The following is a 21,795-nucleotide window of genomic DNA, read 5'->3' as shown; positions in this document are numbered from 1 at the left end:
CAAATTTTTCATAACAACAATTTTTTATCGCCTATTTTGTTTTACCCTTTTTTTCGGCTTGATAAGTTCCGACCTAAATTATGAGTTAGGACCGAAGTGTAACTCATAGAGTAATTTCGGATAGGGTACACCGTCTGCTCGTCACGCTATCTTATTTTCGGCCGGATAGATTCGTGCAACTTCTTAGTCTAATACCGATCCTAATCTTACTCTTATACTATCTAGTCTCAGGTTGTTTAACTAGTCTCTGCTAGGCTCAATAGATCTAGGGTATACTGGTTTATTGCGGCTGCCTCAGTGCTCGGGAGAGTCCAACTAATTTCTAAGTTAAATTCAAATCTCTCTGGTGCTGAAATTACAAGTAACTTCAGCACTTACAAATAAGTGGGTTGTTAGTTAGATGGATCATGATTGGTTAATATTAAATACTTTACATTGGTAAAACATTTAATTTATCCAATCATAAAATGTAGTTTAGATCAGGTTCCACCCATCCGGGTTTTACAGAGTTTTTTAGAACAGTTCTTCTGTAGTTCAAGGATGGATGATGGACGTTGGTATTTGGCGAACATCATAATTTTCTTCCGCTTCTTCTTGTGACAACGACTGAGTCTCTGCAACAGCATCAATTCTGATTTCAGAATGGTTGGCTATGTCAGGTTTTTCTGTTCTTCGGAGAGAACTTCTTTTGTGTTTGATCTAGCTTGGGAATGGCGTGGAGATTGTGCGTGGAGGGGATGCCTGGTTACTCGGATCTGTACGTATACTTGAACATCGAGGTGGTCATTGGTCTAGTTCAATGAAGTCCTTTTCTGCGAAGTCAAGTCGTACTCTAAATCCTTTGAGTTGTGATTGTGAGCGGCATATCGATTGTAGTTGGTCATTCTCTCTCGAGTGTAGTGGGGTCGTCTTGTCTTTTGATGTTCGTCTTTGGTGTTGTATTCTGATCTATATATTGCATCATGTGATTTTACATTTTATAAAACTTTTATTAGTTTAGTATTTTTTAATTATGATTTTAGTTAGTTGTTTTCACAAAAGCTTTTTGTTTTAGTTCGGTTATTTTGAAGAGTTACTCACCCTTGAGTAGCTCTTATTAAAAATAAAGGTGTGGTCACAAAGCGTGGATGTAGCGCGGTGGGTTAGGCCGGCTATAGAGCATGCTCAGGACGTCCTTTCCTGGTGGGTTAGGCCAGGTGTGGGAGTATAATTTCATGCGATGTTTGTGAGGGGTCCTGTTATGTGACAACGTTTTATGTTGGGTTTGTTGTGGTTTTACTTATGTCTTGTTGGTTATGTACTTTTTCTAAAAAGCAAATTGTTTGTGGTATGGGTTTGTCTTTCGACTTTTTTGTGTTTTATTATTTCTTTCTAAGACTTTGTAATAGTCTTCAAAAGAATAAATTATCCAGTTTTAAACTGGGTTAATCCGGTTTGGGTACCGTTGGTTTCCTTTTCTTAGTCATGCTGTTATTCTATGATTTGTGGTATTTAGTAAGCTGCGTTGGTTAGTTTTGTTTAGTATATGATTCCTTTCCAACCGGGTTAAAGGAAAGTTTGAAACATGTTATTATATGTTAGAGTTGTTGAGTGTGAAAACTTGAAACTGAAATTCATTATTTTAAACAATTCTTCGTGGGCGAGCTGTGCGAGTGTGGATAGAATTTCTGTGCGAATGAATGAAAATATCAAAAGGTTAGTACTGAAATTGCATTTTATTAATTTACTGCATAGAATTTGGAAATTTACTGCTAGTTATGGGGGAATTTTAAGATACAAATTTTCATCATATGTATATTTACTGCTTTTGGGGGAAAATTTTATAAATTAATTTACTGCATTGGTATTATATTTATTTAATTGTTGGTGCACAAGTTTAATAGGGTTTTAAACAGTTTTGAAGAAGTTTGCTATTTTTTATTTTTCTTTTGTGAATTTTTCAGATGATCTAGGATGAAGGCTAAAAATCTAAAGAAAACATGAATAAAGAATGGTGAGTTTTTTAATATTTTAATTAGTTAGTAATATTCATTGAATTCATACTTACCTGTTAGTCGTCGGGGAAAAAACCGTGGGGGAAGATATCGTGAATTAGTTCTGAAGTTGTTAGTAGTTTAGCTAAGATGCGGATGATATTTTTAGTTTGAAGCAGTGGCCAAAGCAATTGAAGTGCCTTAATAGTGGTTAGTTCTTCAGTGCCTACTGCAAACTCATAAGGTGTGTTTTGGATTAAGTTATATAATTTGTGGTTAAATTTAGTGTTGTGGATGAATTCTAAAATTGGGATCTCTATAGGCTGTACAAACTCGTGCGGGATAAGGAAGGGTCGGGATTCTTCGGCGTTGAAGGTCTTGGTGATGGGGCAGAAAATATACATTTGGGTTATGGGGTCATAATTACGAAGAATACCATGGAGGTTAGTGTCTTTAATACAATATGTGAAATTTAGGAAATACGGTGAAGTGTATTTTGAATTGATGAATTGGAAACGATGGTGTGGTTGTCTAGAGGGTGTGTGGAGGTCAAAGTGATTTTGGATGAAACGATAGTAACTGTATGTATGTGTTTGTTTAGTGCGCAACATAATATCGTGTGAGCAGTGTAAATCTCTTTCGTGTGGTGCAAGGAAATGAAAGGTTAGTGAAAAGATTTGGAAGCGTTCTTTAAAACTTTCGTATGCTTGTGTGTTTGTTAGTGCTTCTGAAATAATGTGATCAAACTTTCGGTCGAAAATGTTTAGTGTAAATACATATGGTGTCTTGATGAAAAATTTCTCGGTGATTTGTGGATTAGCGAAGCGATCGTCGTCTAAGAATTGATCTTGGTTAGCTCTGATGATGTTGTGATCGTAGTATTCTAGTGTATATTCATTAGCTCTAGGTGCAGTGTGTATTTTTAGTGATTTTTTATATCCTACGTAAGTAAACTGTCTAGCGGTGAGTGGTGTAGTTAGTCGATATAGCATATCTTTGTTTCGGTCTGTATCGATGGAAGTGTTGGTTAAAGGTAAGCAAAGAGGGTTAGTGAAATGATAGTATGAGGTCCAAGAGAGAGTGGGCATTAAAACGTATTCGTCTACAAAGTTGCGTGTTTCGTTAGCGTCATGAGGGGTGTTTAAGGTGTATTGTGGAAATGAGGGTAAAGTGATAGCTAAAAATTCTTTGGTGTTAGTATGCTGGGGGTGGTTGATGTATTCACGGGCTGTTCCTGGTTTTGCTGGGAAAGGATGGTTGGGGAACTTTCTTTTAAAAGTGCGGTAAGCTCTATTAGTGTTGAGTGAGGATTCAGTTGATGTGGATGATGGTGCTAATGATTCAGTATAATTTGAAGAGGGTGTAGGGGGATTGGATGAATTTGTAGTGGAGGAGATTTGGTTTATGGTCGGGGTGTTAAGGTGGTAGGGTTGTTGTTGGAGGGTAATAAAATTGTCTAGCTCTGGGGAGATTCGGGGGGTGTCTGGAGATGATTGGTCAGAATGGTATGAGGAATAGGTTGGGGTAACTTGGGAAGCATAAGAGGGTGTGGGAGTGATTGGGTCAGGGTTATTTGACAATATGGGTTGAAAAGGAGGTTGAGAAAAATGAGAAGGGTTATGAAAATTATTGGATGGAGATGGTTCTGAGTCGGCAAATTCATCGGGGGTTTCAATATTCGGATTATTTAGCTGTGAAATGGAGTATAAAACTGAAATTTGTGAGTTAGTGTCGGAATTCATGCCTGATGTTACATTGCTAGGTGGAAAATCGGGTGGCGGAAAAGCAAAAAGTGGTATTATTGGGATTGAAGAAGGAAGGTTGGTTGGATGGGAATTTGATCGATGGAGTGATCCAAGTTGGCGGCTCATCGTGGGCTAAAAAAATTATTATTTTGAGATTGAAAAGCGGTGGTATGGGGTTGTTCAATAATTTGTTCATAAGTATTATCATCTTGTGATTGATGTGTTATTATATGTTGGACGGGACTTTGCGATGTGGTGAGTCTAAAATTTGGATTATGTGTGATGGCTAAATTTCGAAAATTTCGTGGGACTAGGGATAGTGGATGGTTATTTGGTAGGGGTGGTAATTGTGGTGCCGTTGGCTGTGTGTCGACATTGTTATGTTCTTCGTCGTATGTATTTTGTCGTGTTGTTATTTTTGTGTTATATTCTTTTATTTGTGCGTCTAAAAGAATTTTGTTTATAGATGTCGAAAAAATTCCAAAAAATCCTGCAAAGAGTATGCGTGCTACGCTTGCTTGTCTGTTTACTTGTGTGTGTATAGCACATGTATTGTAGATTCCTTTTAAGAGTGAGAAAAGAAATCCAATAAAGTTAAACATTGCGTATAAAATAGTCAATTTTTCTAAGATGTAGTAGGGCCATCCTAGAAAATCAAGGATTTCATTCTTGAGTGTAACAAAGCTAAAAATGTTAATTGGTGATATATCTTGGGGACGGTATTTTTCGCCGTTTAGATATATATAATCTTTAATGTCTTTAAAATATCCGCTATAGTCTTGCGTGTAGATATCGGCAAATCCTGCGGTTTCTGCAAGTTTGCGTAAATTTTGGTCTATTGATTGTCTTTGTATAGTGTCCATTTGTGTTAATAATTCTTGGAATTATTGTGTTCTAATGTGATGTTGAATATCTGATTTTGAATAGATTCCTATTGATTGTAAGTCTATATTTGGGTTTCGAGCAATAGCGCGAATGCTTTCTGGTGAAAATTTTTTGAGTGATTGCATTAATGTGGGATATGGAGTGAGAAGATAATATTTATTTTCATCAGGGTTTAGTTGTACTACATTGTGGCTGTTTTCTGATCCACATGGGACTGCGGTATCCCAGAAATAGGTTCTTCGTGAAAGTGTATCCACGAAATGTACTTTATTCTTATAAAAGATAGGGATTCTTTTATAACATCGTTTATCTTCAAAAACGTATAGTGGTGATACTTTTTTGGTACAAGTATAAAACCATAAGATGTTTCCTTCATAGTCTAAAAAATTTGATCTATTTCCTGATAATAAGTATCCTGCATAGGGTATTTTTAATACTGCTAGTGCAAGTGATTGTAATATTTGTGTTCGTTCTAATTCGCATAGTTGGTGTAGTGTTTCTAATTCGGAGAGTGACATTTCTTGAAAAATGCGGCTAATTGTATAGTCTAGTTTCATATCCAAATGAATATCATAGTGGATATTACCGAAATATGTAGTATTCATTAGTGATAATTCTTGTAAGCGTGTGCTTCTGGTGTCATAAGGTTTTAGATGTCCACCAGGTTGTCCGTTGCTTTTTTTCAAAATTAACTGGTATATAGGATGTTCCTTCGTTTAGAGGATGACCTGTGGCATATGGGTCGATTTTCACTTTTCCAGTGGTCATGTCGAATCCTTTTTCGTATTCAACTATTATTTCAGAGTATTGTGTTCTGTGAAGTGGATTCCTGTATTTACATGCAAGTTCTGTTTCTTGATATATTTGAAAACGTGTCAATTTATTTTCTATATTATCTATGTTTCTAAAATCGGAACTTAGTTTGCGTGATGGATGGACTTGTTCATATGGAATTGATTGTATAAAATATTTTTCGTGAAATTTTATCATACGAGCGTGTATTTTTGCTACTTGAAATGTTGTACATGTATCTTCGGGGAACCAAACAATTGTTGCTTGTGTTCTCGTTGTAGGGTCGCAATATCCTTGATCATTTTTACAAGGTAGTCGGATTCCTTGATAGATCATTGTATTATCAGATAAATCTCGTGTGAGTTGTATTTTTTCGAGTTGTATTTTCCAATCGAAAAACATTATTTCTTGGTATCCTTTATTTTTCGTGTCTGCTTTGCAGTTTGATGGGTTATTTATACCAATGTGTGGTATCCAATGTTTATCATGTAGGTCATAGGTTAATCGTCCGTGTGCGCCGTTATACGGGTATTTTTCGTCTAGTTTTATATGTCCTTGGTGTCTTTCAAGTTGTGATTGATGTACAGAGTCTGAAAAAACTTGAAAATTTACTAACTTTCTTTGGGAGTTTTTATTTCGTGTGATGTTTAGTCTAAGTAATTCATTTTTACAATCGTCGGGATTGAGATGTAAAAGACGTTCTATATTACTTTGATAGAATGATTCATGGTCAAGTCGGTTTTTGTTTCCGTTCGAGACTTGTGAACAATGTACTTTCTTTTCGGAAAATGTTGCTGTGAATTTATAACCTGTAACTGTTGTTGCTCGGGCTTTTGAATAGAGTGTTGCTATTATATCTGTGGTTTCTATAGCTTGTGGTTCTGTTTCACATTGTGATACTTGATTTATTGCATATTTGTGTAGTGTTTTTTGTTCATTTTCTTCGCAATCGTAATGTGTTACTAATAAATCTTGTGGTCCTGTACGAGGGGAAGGGTTTATGTTTTGATTTGAGGTTACTAGAAAAAGGAGTTGGAGAAAAATTAATAATTTTAGAATATACATGTGTATGATAATCCTGAGTATGGGTTATAAAATGTAATGTAACCAATTGTGTTTTTGGTGTATCTGTCGTATTTATATATTACTTCAGTAGTTATAAACGGTGGTGGTAGTGATTGAGCTGTTATGTTAGGTGGATTTAATGGGTAGGGATGTTGGGTAATGTTATTTAACTTAACTGTGATTTCAAATTTTAATTGTAAACTGTTTTGTTGGAGTATTTGAATATTGTGATCACGGATATCGTTGTGAATATCTTGGCGATATTGTAATCTATTAAGTGCCCAGTTATGAAGGCGGTTACTTTCTTGATGTTGTCCAAATAATGGTGGAGGTGCTGTGAATGTATTCCAATCTAATCTTAAAGGAATATTTATTGATGATTGTTCTCGATATCTGGCGTCGAGATTATTTGGAAAATTTAAGTTAAAAGGTGGTGGTGAAAATTGGCTTATTGATGGTGTTGATGGTAGTGATAATGTTTCTGGTAGTGATGAGGATGTTGTTGTATCCGTAGAAATATCTATGGGGTCATTGACTAAATTTGGTTCACCTTGTGTAAATGAATGTGTAGTCCAATATGGAAGTCGTGATGTTAGGTTTGGGGGGTTAAAAGGATTTTCTCGTGCTTGTTCAGATGTTGGTGTTGAACCTAAGTAGTCTGAGGGGAGACTTGAAGTGCTTCGTTGTGAAAAAAGTGTAGGAGTTTCTGGTGTGATACCAGTGGTGTTTTCTGGAGTGGTTTGTGATGGGGATTGAGGTATATCAAAATGAACTCGGGGAGTTTGAAAATTTCTGTTTCGTCGAGGATGTATAATTTGTCTATCTATTTCTGTTGTGTTTTGGTTTTGACTAAGGTTTCGTATTCTACTTAGTTCTTGTGGTAGTGTTGGGTAAAGATTATATGTTGGTTCACTTAGGGATGCTTGTCGTTGAACTGGTTCTAGTGGTTCAGATAAACGAGCGTGCCGTTCTTCAAAAGTGTATGGATTGTCTTGAAAAGAAATTCGTGTAGATGTTTGAGGATTTTGAGTAGTTGAAGGTGGTGTTGGATTATCTTGGGATGATGTCGGTGAAGACTGATTCTGTGACTGTTGGGTAGCAATTTTTGATGGATTTTTGAATTGTTACTTTAGTGGGAAGGTTTATGTTTATTATAATATTCTTCCAAAAAAATAATGAGAAAAATTGTTGCTAGGGCAAATGTGATGATTGCTTTCTTTATACATTTACATATGGTCAAAATGAGGGATGATAAAAATGTTATGAAAATTACAAACAATAAAAAAATATCAGTTCTACTGAAAATTGTTCGTATCATTTAGACAAGTTGTTAAAATCGTACCTGTGGATATATTCAAGGGTTTTGGAAAGTTGGAGGAATAGTTCGAGTATTGTGTAGAAAATTAAAAAAATGTTACAAAAAATGATTAAGATTATTAGAAAAGATTCAAGTAGATCAAAAAGAAATATTATAAAAGCTTCAAGTATTGAAAAAAAATGTTTAAAATTTATAAGTATTTGAGCGACTGTTTGAGAGAAAAGCATTTAAGAAATGATCTCTTGGTCGAATATTTTTTGCTGTTTGAGGCGATTTTCTAGTGTGGTCGAATTATTTATTAGTTTTTTTTGACAAGTGGGTTGAGTTTCGTAAAAAACTGTTGGGGGCAATTTTCATGGTGACTGGGAGGTCGTCTTTTTCTTTATTTTTGTTTGTCAAATGATCCGGGGTATGGTGAGATTTTTATACTTTAGGCTAATTAAAATCTTCATTTTGTTACTTTAGGCTAAGTTATCAAATTTGTTTTGGGGGTATTCGTGGTCTGAGTTGGGGAAATATTGTTGATCTTTGGGTTATTAGATAAGGGAGGGGTACGGTATTATGGTGATGTTTATTTTAGCTGTCAAGTTGGAGTGGTTTGCTTATTTTTGACCTGGAGGTTGTAAAGTTATAGTTAGAGATGTGCCTGGAGTTCTAGATTATTCGTCTAATTGATCTTAGTTTGAGTTAGAGAAGGTGGCGGATTGGATGAATCCTATTGGTCTATTATGAACTAGAATTATTGCGTACTTGTGAGCATGTTATTTTGAAAAATTGAAATGAAAAATGTTACGGAGGTTTCAAGATTGTGAAGTATGAAATCTTAAAATTACTTTTTAAATTCTACTTTCTTTAATATTTTAGATTGGGGGATGAACATTTTGTAGTTTTTACGTGGTTGATTTCGGAGTCTTGTTGTTTTTCTATGTTCAGATTTGTCTATTTCTTCTTGGGGTATTATTTGTTCTGTCATTTTTCTATTTTTTCTTTGTTTTGGAGATTCTTTATGGTTTTGTGTATTGTTTTTGGTGGCGGTTGGTTTTGTGTTTTGATTTTCGGTGGGGTTATCATTTTGTTCTGTGTTTTTCAGATGTGGTTCATTTTGAATGATTTTTAATCCTGTGAAAGAATATAATTGGGTTAATTCGCGGAGTGCGTATTCTTTTGGGTAATAAGGTAATAGGTTGTTTCGATGTTGAACGATTTCTTTTTTGTTTGAGTCGGTAATTTTATATGTGACATCAGTGGGTTTTGCAATTATTTGGTATGGTCCTTTTCGAAGGGGTTGTAATTTTTTAGAAATTCCTTTTTGAGTATTAAAATTAGGTATTAAAACAAATGTTCCAATTTTTAAATCGGAAGCTGGTGTAAAACGTGAATTGATTTGTTCATTTATGTTTTGTCTTTGTAATAACTTTTTCGTTATTTTTTGGTAAATTTCATTGTGTTTCTTATCTCTATTTAAAATCCATTCGGTGTGTGTACCGGAGGCTAATTTAAGAATTTGTGGGTGATGAAAATGATCTTCATCGTGTGTATGTAAAGGTAGGTTATAACAAATTGAGTCTTTAGTTGGTTGACAATAACCTTGTGCGTTTTTATGGGAATTTGCTGTAAACATTATTGGTTTGCGTGGCTTTTGGTTGAAAACCATTTCATATGGTGACATTCCTAAAGTTGTCGTGATTTGTGAATTATATGCTAAGGGAAATAATTTTACATCTGCTGACCATTCGGTATATTTTGTATCATTTCCGTTGATGATACATCTAAGATATTCTTGCAGTGAGCGGTTCATACCTTCGACTAAACCGTTTGTCCAAGGTGCATGAGATGTACGTGGTTTGTGTTTAATGTTATATAAATGACATAGTGTGATAATTTCATTATTTATGAATTCTGTACCGTTGTCTGTAACTAAAATTTCTGGTAGTCCGAATTTTGCTATCCAGTGTTCATAGAGTGTTGTGTAAGCGTAATAAGCGTTACAATGTGGTACTGGGTTAAGTGCTACATAATGTGTAAATGCGTCAACAATTACCATAATGTAGGAGTTTCCTTCTGATGAGGGTGAAATTGGGCCTTTAGTATCAAATGAGATACGGTGATTAAAGTACAAACTTTGTCCTTTAAAATCTTGTTTTTGTGCTATTTGTTTTTGATTTGGGTAAGGTTTATTCAGTTGACATACTATACAATCATTGCATAGTACTTTTATCCAAATCGGTGCATTTGGGAAGTAAAAATTTTGTATAAAATTTGAATATGTTTTTTCTGATCCAGAGTGTCCTTTAATATTTTGTGTATGTGAAATATTAAAAGCTATAAGAATCATACTTATAGGGAGACAGGGAACTGTAGATTCATTTAGGTTATACTCTAAAAGGTCTGTTTTTTCGTTAATTGTTGTGTTGTTAAATTTGCGAAAGTATCGGAGGAGTGTTTTGTTTCCTAGAATGGTTGAATCTGCTTTGATAGGTTTAGTTTTATATTTGTGCCATGATTTCAGTTGTCGAATTATTGGGTCAAGATTTTGATATTGTTTCAGTGTTGAAATTGTAATCGTATCTGTTGGGGGGAGAAAAATGTTTTCGATTTCTAATTTAGATAAGGGTATTGTATCAAGTGGGTCGTGAAGGTCAAAAACTTGATTTATTGTGTATTTTGAATCATTTGTTTGTGGTCCTGATAAATTTATTTTATCAGTTAAATCTTCTTTTTCGATTAGTGGAAAATGGTCTTTCTTAGGTAGGTGTTGTTTTGTTCGTTTTTGTTGGGTGTTACTTTTTATCCATTGAGAATATGGGATTGGTTTGAAAGTTGATGTTCCAAGTAGATCAACTTCATAATGATTATTTTGACAATCTAAATAAAGTGGGAAATGTTGTAAATTATTTATTTGTGATTGTTCAATATCAGTTTTTACTGCATATTTGCATTCTAATCGAGGTGATGTTTCGTTTTCTGCAAGGTAGAATTTTATGTTTTTGGGTATTTCAACTGTTGTTTTTCGTGTAAGTAATTCAGGTGGTGTATTTCGACTTAAGGTGTCTGGTAATGCAAGATTTTTTCCTGCAGTCCAAACTATATGTAAGTTTGGAAACTTCATTAGAATTAATTGAAATCTGTAAACTCGGTGGTTTGGGTTAGATTTTTGTGTGAAAAGAAAAATGATTGGTTTGTGGTCTGTGAATAAAACTGTGGGATGTTTTGATCCAAGTATCAGAAATTCATATTCTGTAAGTGTATAGATTATGGCTGTACATTCTCTCATTAGAGTTGAGAGTCGTAGCTCTATTTGAAAGAATAATCGGGAGTTTGCTGATATAAGGTTCATTTTGTTTGTACCATTATGTGATTGTAATAATGCTGCGCCGATGCCAAAGTTCGAAGCATCGCACATTGCATAAAATGGTTGATCAGGGTCTGGAATTGTATTTGAAATTTGTTCAGTTAAAAGTTTCTTTATTTCTTCGAATCGTGCTTGATGTTCTGTATTCCATTCAAAGTTATTTTGTTGTCTAAGGATGTTATAAAATGGTCGTAGATATAATTGCATTTTATAAACATATTTACTTAAAAAGTTTAACATTCCAAGGAATTCTTGGATTTTCTTTTTATTTGTTGGTGGTTGAAGTTTTTGAATAGCGTCAATGCGTGATTTCAGTGGAGTGATTGTTTTTCTTTCTATGTTATGTCCTAAGAATTTAACTCTTGTCAAAAAGAAGTGTGATTTATCGGGGGCGGCCTTCAGATTTTCGTTCTGAAGTATTTGGTGATATTTTTCTAAAACACTGAACATTTCGTCTTTTGTTTGTGATTGCATAAAAACATCGTCTAGATAGGTGATTGCGTTTTTCTTGAGTATTAGTGGTCTAAAAAATTTGCTCATAAAAGCTGAAAATGCTGCTGGTCCTATGGATATTCCATAGAATAAGCGGTTGAATTCATATTGTTGGTTTCCGATAACAAATTGTGTTAAACGTCGTGATTGTTCATCTAGTGGCATTTGATTGTATGCACTATTCATATCGGCGGTTGTGAAGTATTTGCCATTTATTTTTGTTAAAATAACTTGTATTGGTTCAATGGGTCAATTACATTTTGATTCATCTATGAGTGAATTGAGGTATCTAGCGTCGAGAACGATTTTTAATGATTCTCCTTTAGCTAGAATGATAACGGGGTTGATGAATGTGTTGCCTTTTGGTTGTTCTTCTTTATTAACTGGTGATATAATATTGTACTGTTCTAAAATATCGAGTAATCTGTTTACTTTATCATGTAAGTGAATTGGTACTTTACTTGCTCTCTGTTTTTTGAAAACTGCGTCTGGTTTTAACGGGAGATGTAGTGATGAACTGATTTTTCCAACATCGAATTTTGATGTTGCATAGACTGATGAATATTTAATTAGCTGTTTGGCTAACTTTTCGAATTCGTCTTGTGTTATTTGTGAATGTTGGAAATTAAACATTGTTAAAAATTTTTGTTGGTCCTCTGTGTAGTTACTGATGTTGAATGTAGGTTTGAAATATGGAGTTTTTGTGAAATAATCCGTATTTCTGTTTTCGTTACTTATTATATTGTTTATAGATAATTCTTCATTTAGAATTGTAGATTGGCAAATATCTAGTAATTGGAGTATATTATTTACGCGATAGGCTTTTTCGTGTATTGGTGATATTGTAGCGTTGGTTTCACAATATCCTAAAAGTCCTAAAGGTAATGTTACTTGGTAAGGTGTATTATTATAGACATGTAAGGAAATGATATCGGAATTCGAATTTTTCAAATATTTTATTGAAGAGATTGTGATTTTGAAAAATTTATGAATAGGTTTGAATTCAAAATCTGACATATAAAATTTTTGTTTGTTTTGTTCTTTATCATATTGGTGAACTTGTTTGATTGAAAAATTATAGATGTTTCCTGATAGTGGTTTCAGGTGTTTTCTTTGTTGGTTAAATATCGGATAAAATTTTGAAAAGAATGGTGGTTGTTTATTTAATCTTTGAAAAAATGTTAAGGATGTTTCTTTTGTTTTTGTATATTTATCTTTGATTAATATTTTACTATTTAGTATGTTAATTGTTGGTATATACTTTGAAATAAATGGTATTCCAATGATATTATATTTAATATCAGTGATATGAAATATTTGTTTAAATGGCTTATTTAAAATTTTGCTTTGCTCCATTGTTCTGGTAGGGAGGAGAAATAATTGGATTTTTCCGTAGTTTATCAATGTTGATCCTTGTGCTGTTGCTAGCTTACTGGAGGTTTCAAGAGGTGTTAGCTTTGGATGTAAAGTTTTTATTTCATTCCATGTGGGAATGTTTATTATGTTTGATTCTGCTCCTGAATCAATTAAAAAATCTATTTCAAGGTCTGGTGGTTGAAATTCTTTATTTCTTGGGCTTTCTAAGAGAAATGGTATTGTCCAAATTTTTTCTTTGGGTTGTTCTTTTTGTATATTTTGATAAATGTGGTTTGTATTCAAGCATTTTGTTTTGGTATTTTTATTGGTTTGATTTGTAGTGTTTATCTCATTTGTTTCTTGCGTCGTTGGTGTGGAATTTATGGGTGTAGTGTAATTATTTTGAAGAAATTCTGATTGATTTTCATATATATGTGATGGAAAGGGTTGTTCATATATGACAGATTCATAGTCATTTTCGACTTTTATCATATTGATAGCAAGAGTGTTTTCAGTATCACTTTCTGAATCTGATGATGTACAGTTTATTTGATTGAGTTGTAACGTATCAGTTACTGTGTCATCAATACCTGGAGGGTCTGATGTTGTTTCTGGGTTAGCTTGTACTTGATTGATTTGTCTTTGATGTTTAGGTGTACTGCTTCTGTGACGATTATTAGAATTATTATAGTTATTATTATTCCTATGTGGTGATTGGGAATAATTTCTATAACGATTATTATAACTTGGGTGTCGATTTTGTGAATTATTTCGCGATCTGTTTTGGTAATTATTGTTTGGTCTGTTATAGTTCGATCTATTATATGAGTTATTTCTTGATCGATTATTCGGGTAATTCTGGTTTCGGTTGTTTGAATAACTTCTATTTCTATTATAGGAGTAGTTTCTATTCCTATTGTATGATGAATTTCGTGATTGGTTGTTTGGATAGTAGTTATTTCTTGATTGGGAATTAGATCTAGAAACAAATCGTTGTGTATTTGAATTTGATCTGGAGTAGTTATTTCTACTATTTGGTCTATTGTAGTGATTTTGTGATGGATTATACGTGTTTCTTCGTTCTGGTGATCTTCCTCTATAACTTGAGTTATATGGTGATTGATTTCTTGTATAATTTGTATTGTTCGGGAGTGGTTTTCCTGAACTGTTGTTGCTGTGAACTGTTTTGTTCGGTAGATTTTGATCTTTTTTCATGTATTGATAGAATGATTTATTTGGTTCTTTGTATTTTTGAGGTTTATTTTGACTATCTTGCTGTTTTTGTCTACATTCGGAAATACTATGTCCGTATCGGCGGCAATAATTACACCATTTTTTGAAAGATGGTTTGCCTTTAAAGTTCGGGTTCTTTTCGTAAATATTGAGTATTTCAGTGATTTTTTCAACGAGGTCTGTTTCTGATTCCTGTATATTATTAATATTAGTGGAAGTCGTTTCAATTTTGTTAACGTATTGTAATTTCAGATTTTCCGTTTCTTCTAGTTTCATCGTGATTTCTGCTTGTTCTAATTTGTCTACTAGTTTTCGAAAATCTAAATCGGGTTCTCGAATTGAAGAAGGATGGGATGCTCTCTTTTTTATTGCTATTTTCCTTAATTGTGGTGTTAAGGTCATCATTAAGATTTCTGTCATCTTTGTGTTTTTATAGTCATGTGTATTTAGTGAGTATGCTTTTCGAACTAGTGTTTCGATTCGTACTGCTATTTGCTTGATGGTTTCGTTTGGTAATCTACGAATTTCATTACATAAAACTCTTTGTTGTTGTTTGTTTCTTTCGGAGTCAAACATTTTTGAAAATTCTTGTGTAAATCTTTTCCAGTTTGATTTTATTTCTAGAGGTAGTACTGAAAACCATTTTTGGGCTGCGCCATCTAAGGTTGTTTGTATCAACGCTGTGCGTCGATGTATCCAGTTTTGATGTAGTGGCGTGTTAATTGGTTCAGGTCCTATGTTTAAAATCAAATTTGCTGTTACTGCATTTAAGTAATCTTCTACAGAGTATTCAGGGTCTGTTCCTGTGAAGACAATTAAAGGTTTATTTGATGTTATCGATGATCCACCCATAAGGTATGGATTCATTGTCATTTGTAATGATTCTGCTGCATTTGGCATTTGAGAAAAATTTGAAAGTTGGTTTCTTGTTATTTCATGTTGTTGAAGATAATATGGGAGTGGTATTTCATTTTGCATTTGTGATGGTTGATACGAGTGTGCAGTCATTGGATTTTGTTGTTGAATTGGTTGAAAAGATTGTATATTAATTGGATTTTGTTGTTGAATTGGTTGTTGATGTTGTGCATCTATTGATTGTGGAGAAAAATTTCTATGATTTGTACGTGTTTTTTGTATTCCTTGTCTACGATATTCTTGAGTATTTGGTGCAAATATATCTGGTTGTAAGAAGTCATCATCTGAGGATAAATAATCCATTTGATAAGATGTTTGTTTTTTATTTTTATTTTGTTGAAAAAATGGGTAATTTTCACTGCGATCCTGTGGAGGATTTGGTTGAAAATTTTTGGAATTATATTGGGCTGTTGGGTTATCCCAGTTTCGAGGTTTTGTATATTGGTTAAAATTCCTTTGTGGTTGATAATTTGTTTTTGATGGATGTGTATAATTATAATTATGGTCTGCAAAGTTGTTTCTAGTGAATGTTTTGCGTGTTTTTGATGGTATTGTCATGGGTCTATATGTTTGGTAATCCATATGTGAATATTTTGGAGCAACCGAAGGTTTAACGGTTGATTGTAAGGTTACCTGTGTTTGTGAAGGATTTGTATTTCTTGGTGTTGTTAAATTTGGGCGTATTGGTGAAATACTTTGTTGTGTAGTTGTTGTGTGTACAATTTCTTCATTTATGAAGTGTGATGGTGTCTGGATATCTTGTTGAGTAAGATTCCTAGTTCCATTGAGGTTTTCGTTGTGTATGACTGTAGAGTTTAAACTATTATTTTGTGTATCGGGTAAAAATGTATTATAGTTTAATGGTGTTGCATCAATTGTTAATGGTATTACTCTTACGTAATCTCTTATGTAAGATATTGTACCTATTGCTTGACTTGAGATTGATTGTGGAAAGCTTATAAATGCGGGATGAGACCATTCGGGGTCCCAAACATAATCTGATTGTTCTGTGATAGCGGTATCATCGTTCGAATTTTGGGGTCTAAAATTTTTTCTTGCTTGTGCAATTAAATCAATATTGTGTGTGAAATAATCTATTATGAACCATGCCAAAATTTTTTGTAAATCGTGTTTGGTATGTTGTGAAACATCGTCTTTCGTGAAATTTTCTTTAATGATGTTTAAATAACTAGAGAGTAGTGTGATTTCATGTCGTACTCTTAAATGTTTAGATGTTTCTGTCGGTGAGACATTTGTTAATGGGATTTCGTTTTCTAATATCGAAATATAACTATATATTATTGCGAAAACTTCATTGGTGAAAATGGAGTTTGCTCTTTGTGAGTTATGGTATTGGATGTTTTTTATATATTCTGAAAAAACTTTTGAAAATTCTAAATCAAGATCGTCTGTTTGAATAGTATATTTTCTATTATTATGGTTTGGGGAAGTGAATTCTATAGAGTAGATTCCATACTGCTGTGTTATGTTGCATATATCTTTTAGATAGTGATCTATGATTTGTCTTTTGATTTTTACATCGGGGAACTCTGTTTTACATGGACTGATTCCGGGTTCAAATAAATTTACGAGTAAATTTTGACAAAATATGTGTTGTCCTCTATCAGTATCTGCGTCTACTATAAAAGGAAAGATTTCATCATCATCTGGAGTTTCGTCACCTGGGGTGTGCGTTGAACTCATTTTTCCGTTCGATGACTGTTAATATGTAATTATTAATGTGTCGAATTGGTTGATTCCAATTGTATAAATGTACTGGTTTGTGTTTGTACTGTTTTTTTATTCTTCTTTTTCCTCTTTGTGATGAATTTGAAGTTGTTTCTGAGTCAGAAAAATATAATTGATCGTGAAGTGGGTAATTTTTATCTATTGATTCTTTTAGTTTGTAAAGTTCGTCTAAACTGTTGGTTTCTGATTCTGAAAATGCGTTTCGATTTTTTGAAAATCTTTTTCGTGTTATTTGTCTTTGTTTAGTTATTATTTTTCTCTTTAGTGTTTGTCGTTTTGTTCGAATGTATCCAACTGTTTGTGTATGAGGTGTGATTACAAGGTCGTATTTTTTGTTATCTATTTCACAATTGTGTAAAATGATTGTTTGTTTATTTCCTAGGTTTTTAAATCACATAAGGTTTAGGATGACGGATGCAAAAGGTTGTTAAATGATTTCTATTTTCCTAAACTGTTAGTTCTTACGATTTTTTGGTTAGCTTAACCTGGGTCTATTTGTTCAGGGTTGGAGAGAAAAGTATATCGATTCCGAAGAATGATTTTTTACTTTCTCGTGACTAGTATAAGCTAAGGTGTTAACTTACTTAATCTTACTTAGGGGTAGTGATTGTGTTCAAGGGTTGGAGAATAGTAAATCGATCCACAAGGTTCAGGTATAATTAGAACGCGAGTAGTTCGTTAGATACTATTTTAAACTTACTAAGTCTAAGATTTATCCTGGGTCTGGTAAGAGGGGGGGTCAAGTGAAGGATGATTAACCGAAGTTCTTCACTGTTTATCCTAATTTGAATGATTAGTTTTGTTTAAAAATTTCTATTAGTCTTGGGTCTTTAGAAAGGGTTGGGTAGTGAATCGACGTTTGAGGTCGTTAGACACTAATTAAGTGGGTGGGGGAGAACAAAGTTGTTCTGTTTGATCCAAGGATAAGCCTTGATGATCAAATTTGAAATTTAATTAAGTAGAAAATGATTTAAGATCCAAGGATAAGCCTTGATGATCTGGTTTTAAAATTAAGTGACTTTAAGTTTTAATAAAATTTTAGATGTGTGTAAAGGAAAGATTTAGTGTTTTGATGATATTAGTGAGTTGATGATTGCTGTTATGTTTTAGGTGATGAAGCTGGAACAACAAGATGATTTATGATTACTAACCTTTTATTGTCATGCTACTAATTTTTATTTTTATTTTCCAATAAATATTTTTCAAACATGTTTTGTATAATACTGCAGAGTTTTAGGAAAACGATCTTAGATCTTTTTATCAATCGTTATTGTATAATATTAATTTTGTTTAGCGCCTGAAATAATTTTGAAGATTAACTTCAAGGTTTTATGTTTGCAAATGGAAATCTAAATTCATTGCAAGTAGTATTCGAAATATAAAAGTTTGTTCTGGCTTTTGCCGAACTATCATATAACTATACGGCAAGTTTCTACTTTGTCGTATGTCGTCTTTGGTTCGATGTCTTCTTCCAATTCCGGGTAGTTCTATTATGGTTCGGAATATTGGCTCTGATCTATTGAGTCGGAGAGACATTTCAATTAAATTATTGTCGTATAACATTTTTTAAATGTTTTTGTCTAATTTCTAATCTATTTTTGGTTAATTCTAATCTAGTAAGGTCTTGTTCGAGACTTATGGTCGCACCAGATGAGTTAGGACCGAAGGGTAACTCATAGAGTAATTTCGGATAGGGTACACCGTCTGCTCGTCACGCTATCTTATTTTCGGCCGGATAGATTCGTGCAACTTCTTAGTCTAATACCGATCCTAATCTTACTCTTATACTATCTAGTCTCAGGTTGTTTAACTAGTCTCTGCTAGGCTCAATAGATCTAGGGTATACTGGTTTATTGCGGCTGCTGAAGTGCTCGGGAGAGTCCAACTAATTTCTAAGTTAAATTCAAATCTCTCTGGTGCTGAAATTACAAGTAACTTCAGCACTTACAAATAAGTGGGTTGTTAGTTAGATGGATCATGATTGGTTAATATTAAATACTTTACATTGGTAAAACATTTAATTTATCCAATCATAAAATGTAGTTTAGATCAGGTTCCAAAGGTCACTAACATATTTTTTAATGTTTTTGGTTTTTATTTTGGTTTCTTTTCTGGCTACTTTAACTATACACTTTCAAATCTAAGCAAAAATGAATGAACTAACAGGTAATTTTTTTATATCACCGACAAAAATAAAATAAAAAATAAAAAAACAAAAGAATAAAAAACATAATGATTTTTCATTGTCATATTCATTCAACTTCTACATTAATTGATTATAAAGTTTGAATTAGTGATAACTCGTGTTGACCAAAAATGCTAATCATACAATTTTCATATAGGTAAAAATGCTAATCATACATTTTTCATGTAGGTAAAAATGCGAATCACACAATTTTCATGCAATTCCAAAAATACAGATGTGGAATTTGTGTGACTAGCATTTTTCGATGAATCAAAACATTTGCTGTTCTTTCAAATTTATTTTCTTCTCAAAGTTTTTGGGTGTGTTCACAGCCGGAAACAAATGACAAAGACCTTGGTTTATTCTAAACTAGAGTCAACAAAGTGCATTTACAGTGCATTTGATACAATCTGAACTTTGTTAGACTTGTCTTACACAAATAAAATTAAGAAAGTATCGATCGTTTTTAAAATTTGAATTTTGAATAATCATGAATTGATCAGGGCATACATAAGTTGTTGAAAACAGTACTGATATTGGTTTTAAAAATCAGCCTGACTTACAAAAAGTTAAACCAATTATAATCTAAAAGTAATCGGTTTGTCCCTTAGAAACGATTGGAATGTTTTTTTTTGTTTTCCGTTTTCTTAAGAGTCTCCGAGGGGTGGCCTTCATAGACCGGAATGTTAATCATACAATTCTACAAAAAAAATCAATGAAAAAGTAGTTATCGCACCAATCTCATATTGTTTGCTATATAAGTGTCATTGAGTTCTTTGAGAATTGTTTTCAACACAGTTATTTCAACACAAATTTGGTTTACAACACAGTTATTTCTGTTAGTGCGGTTAAAACTCATTTTTTTCTCTTAGGGACTGGGGGCAGAAGGTTAACACTTTCATGTACAAAAATTCATATACAATCATTTTTATACTATTCTCTTATAAATAAAAGTAACCCTAAACACGTGCAAGTGACTGGCGTGAAAACATTGTTTAGGGCAGCCGGGAGCACAAGGATCCATTCACGGGGGAGTTGGTGAAGATATTCCCATTCGCCCAGAAGGTGCCCAGACTAATAGGCTCATTCGTGACTGTTCTCTTCATGGTGTCCATTGTCATTGCTGCCACCCTTGGTGTGATCATTTACAGGTAATAAAATGTTAAAGCAGTACGCCCATAAAATATTAAGCTAGACGAAACTAAGATGAGAAGAATAGGAATCAAAACTCCCGGGTTGACCAAAAATGCTTGTCATACAATTTTCGTATATGAAAAAATGTTTATCATATAATTTTGTACAATTCCATAGATACAGAAAACGTTAAGGGGGGGGGGGGGGTTAAAGGGGTTAAAGGAAAGGAATTGAGGGAGTTTAACGGGTGTTTCACAACGCAACTTTTTCAAACTTGCTGCAATCCATGTTAGGTTTCAAATTAAAGGTGAAATGGGTAAAACAAAACAAGTATTTAGCTATTGGTTTTTCGTTTCAGAGATTTTTATAGTTAAGTTAGACCATTTATCCACGAAGGAAAGGACCAACATACGAGCTGTACAGCTGATCACGGCGATCCGCTGTTGTGCCCCTGCTTAAGAACTACATGCAATGTTTTTGGTTATTTTTATCACCCTCACCCTCAAGCAACAAGCACAGATCCTGGTGGGCCTCGAACATCCAACCTTTCGATTGCGAGGCCAAGACATAACCCCTTCACCACCGCTCCCCAAAAACGGATTTTTGGCCAGCGCGTTGATGCGGGTTCCTTTTTGCGGGTTGACTTTGATAAGACTTTTTTTGTTATTGTTTTGCAACTTGGTTGTTTAAACTGAGTACTAATCGTTAGAACTATTAATATTTACAGAGCCTTCTCTTCGTGGAAATGGGAGGAATCTGCCTTCAACCAGTTGATTCTCTCAACCGGACTAGCAGCTGTCATGAATGCCATCGCCATTCTGGTAACCAGTACTGGATTCATTACGAGGCCAAACTGTGCATTCTCTGTATTGTAAGCGGAATCCGCAAAAGGCCAAAATCAGTTTTGTCGCGGAATCCGCAACATTGCTACTTTTCTTTGATCTTCTATGCTGTTTTGGATTCCACAAACAAATACCTAGATCATTGTACCGCTCATAATCGCTCCAAAAACATACGAATTTTGTGGAATCCACTTACATTTTGGAACACATTTTAAGACTTGTCTCTGGAATCCAGGAACATACAGACACAAAATTGTGCTCCTATCCAGTGCACAGTTTGGCCTCGTAATGTTTCGGCGGGGGATGGTCTTCTCTGGTTTTTGTTCTGGTATACTGCCCAAAACTGAACTTTTTGCCAAATGCAACCTGTCTGTCAAATACTTCAATTTCACGATTTGAACCAGGGGCGGATTTAGGGGGGGGGCGGACGCCTTCCCCTCAGGGATTCGAACCCCTGCCAACCCAAAGGGTCCCCCTTTGGTACTTTTTAAGAAATCCATTTTTGGCCGACCGACCCTAAAATTTTTCTAAAGGCGCATTTGGCGCCAATATATACTAGTTTTGAGGGGGAGCGCGCGCAAAAAAATGCGATTTTTTTTGTCAAAATTTTCCAAAAAGTGCCCAAAAAATTGCCTGCCGCGCAGAAAATTTGGCCAAAACAGGGTCTTTTTACTGCTTTGGGAGAGCTCGGAAAATCAATCTGATCGACCTAAAAAAAGGTCGTCAAAATTTTCGAACATTTTTTGAAAATCCGCCCAC

General features: G+C 33.9%; 1 protein-coding gene across 1 annotated transcript in view; it reads left to right on the top strand.

Moving 5' to 3' along the window:
* Positions 1-11,032: 11,032 nt before the first annotated feature.
* Positions 11,033-21,795, top strand: part of LOC134856142 (anoctamin-7-like) — a 29,651-nt gene continuing 18,888 nt past the window's right edge. Inside the window, exons 1-3 of the mRNA XM_063872506.1 lie at positions 11,033-11,038; positions 20,060-20,211; positions 20,922-21,015. Of these exons, the coding sequence (XP_063728576.1) occupies positions 11,033-11,038; positions 20,060-20,211; positions 20,922-21,015 (252 nt within the window). The remainder of the gene's footprint in view (positions 11,039-20,059; positions 20,212-20,921; positions 21,016-21,795) is intronic.

This window comes from Symsagittifera roscoffensis, unplaced genomic scaffold (assembly GCF_963678635.1).
Source record: "Symsagittifera roscoffensis unplaced genomic scaffold, txSymRosc1.1 SCAFFOLD_63, whole genome shotgun sequence".
In the NCBI taxonomy this organism is placed as follows: domain Eukaryota; kingdom Metazoa; phylum Xenacoelomorpha; order Acoela; family Convolutidae; genus Symsagittifera; species Symsagittifera roscoffensis.
Note: the sequence above shows the minus strand (reverse complement) of the source record. Positions and strands in the feature narration are given on the sequence as shown.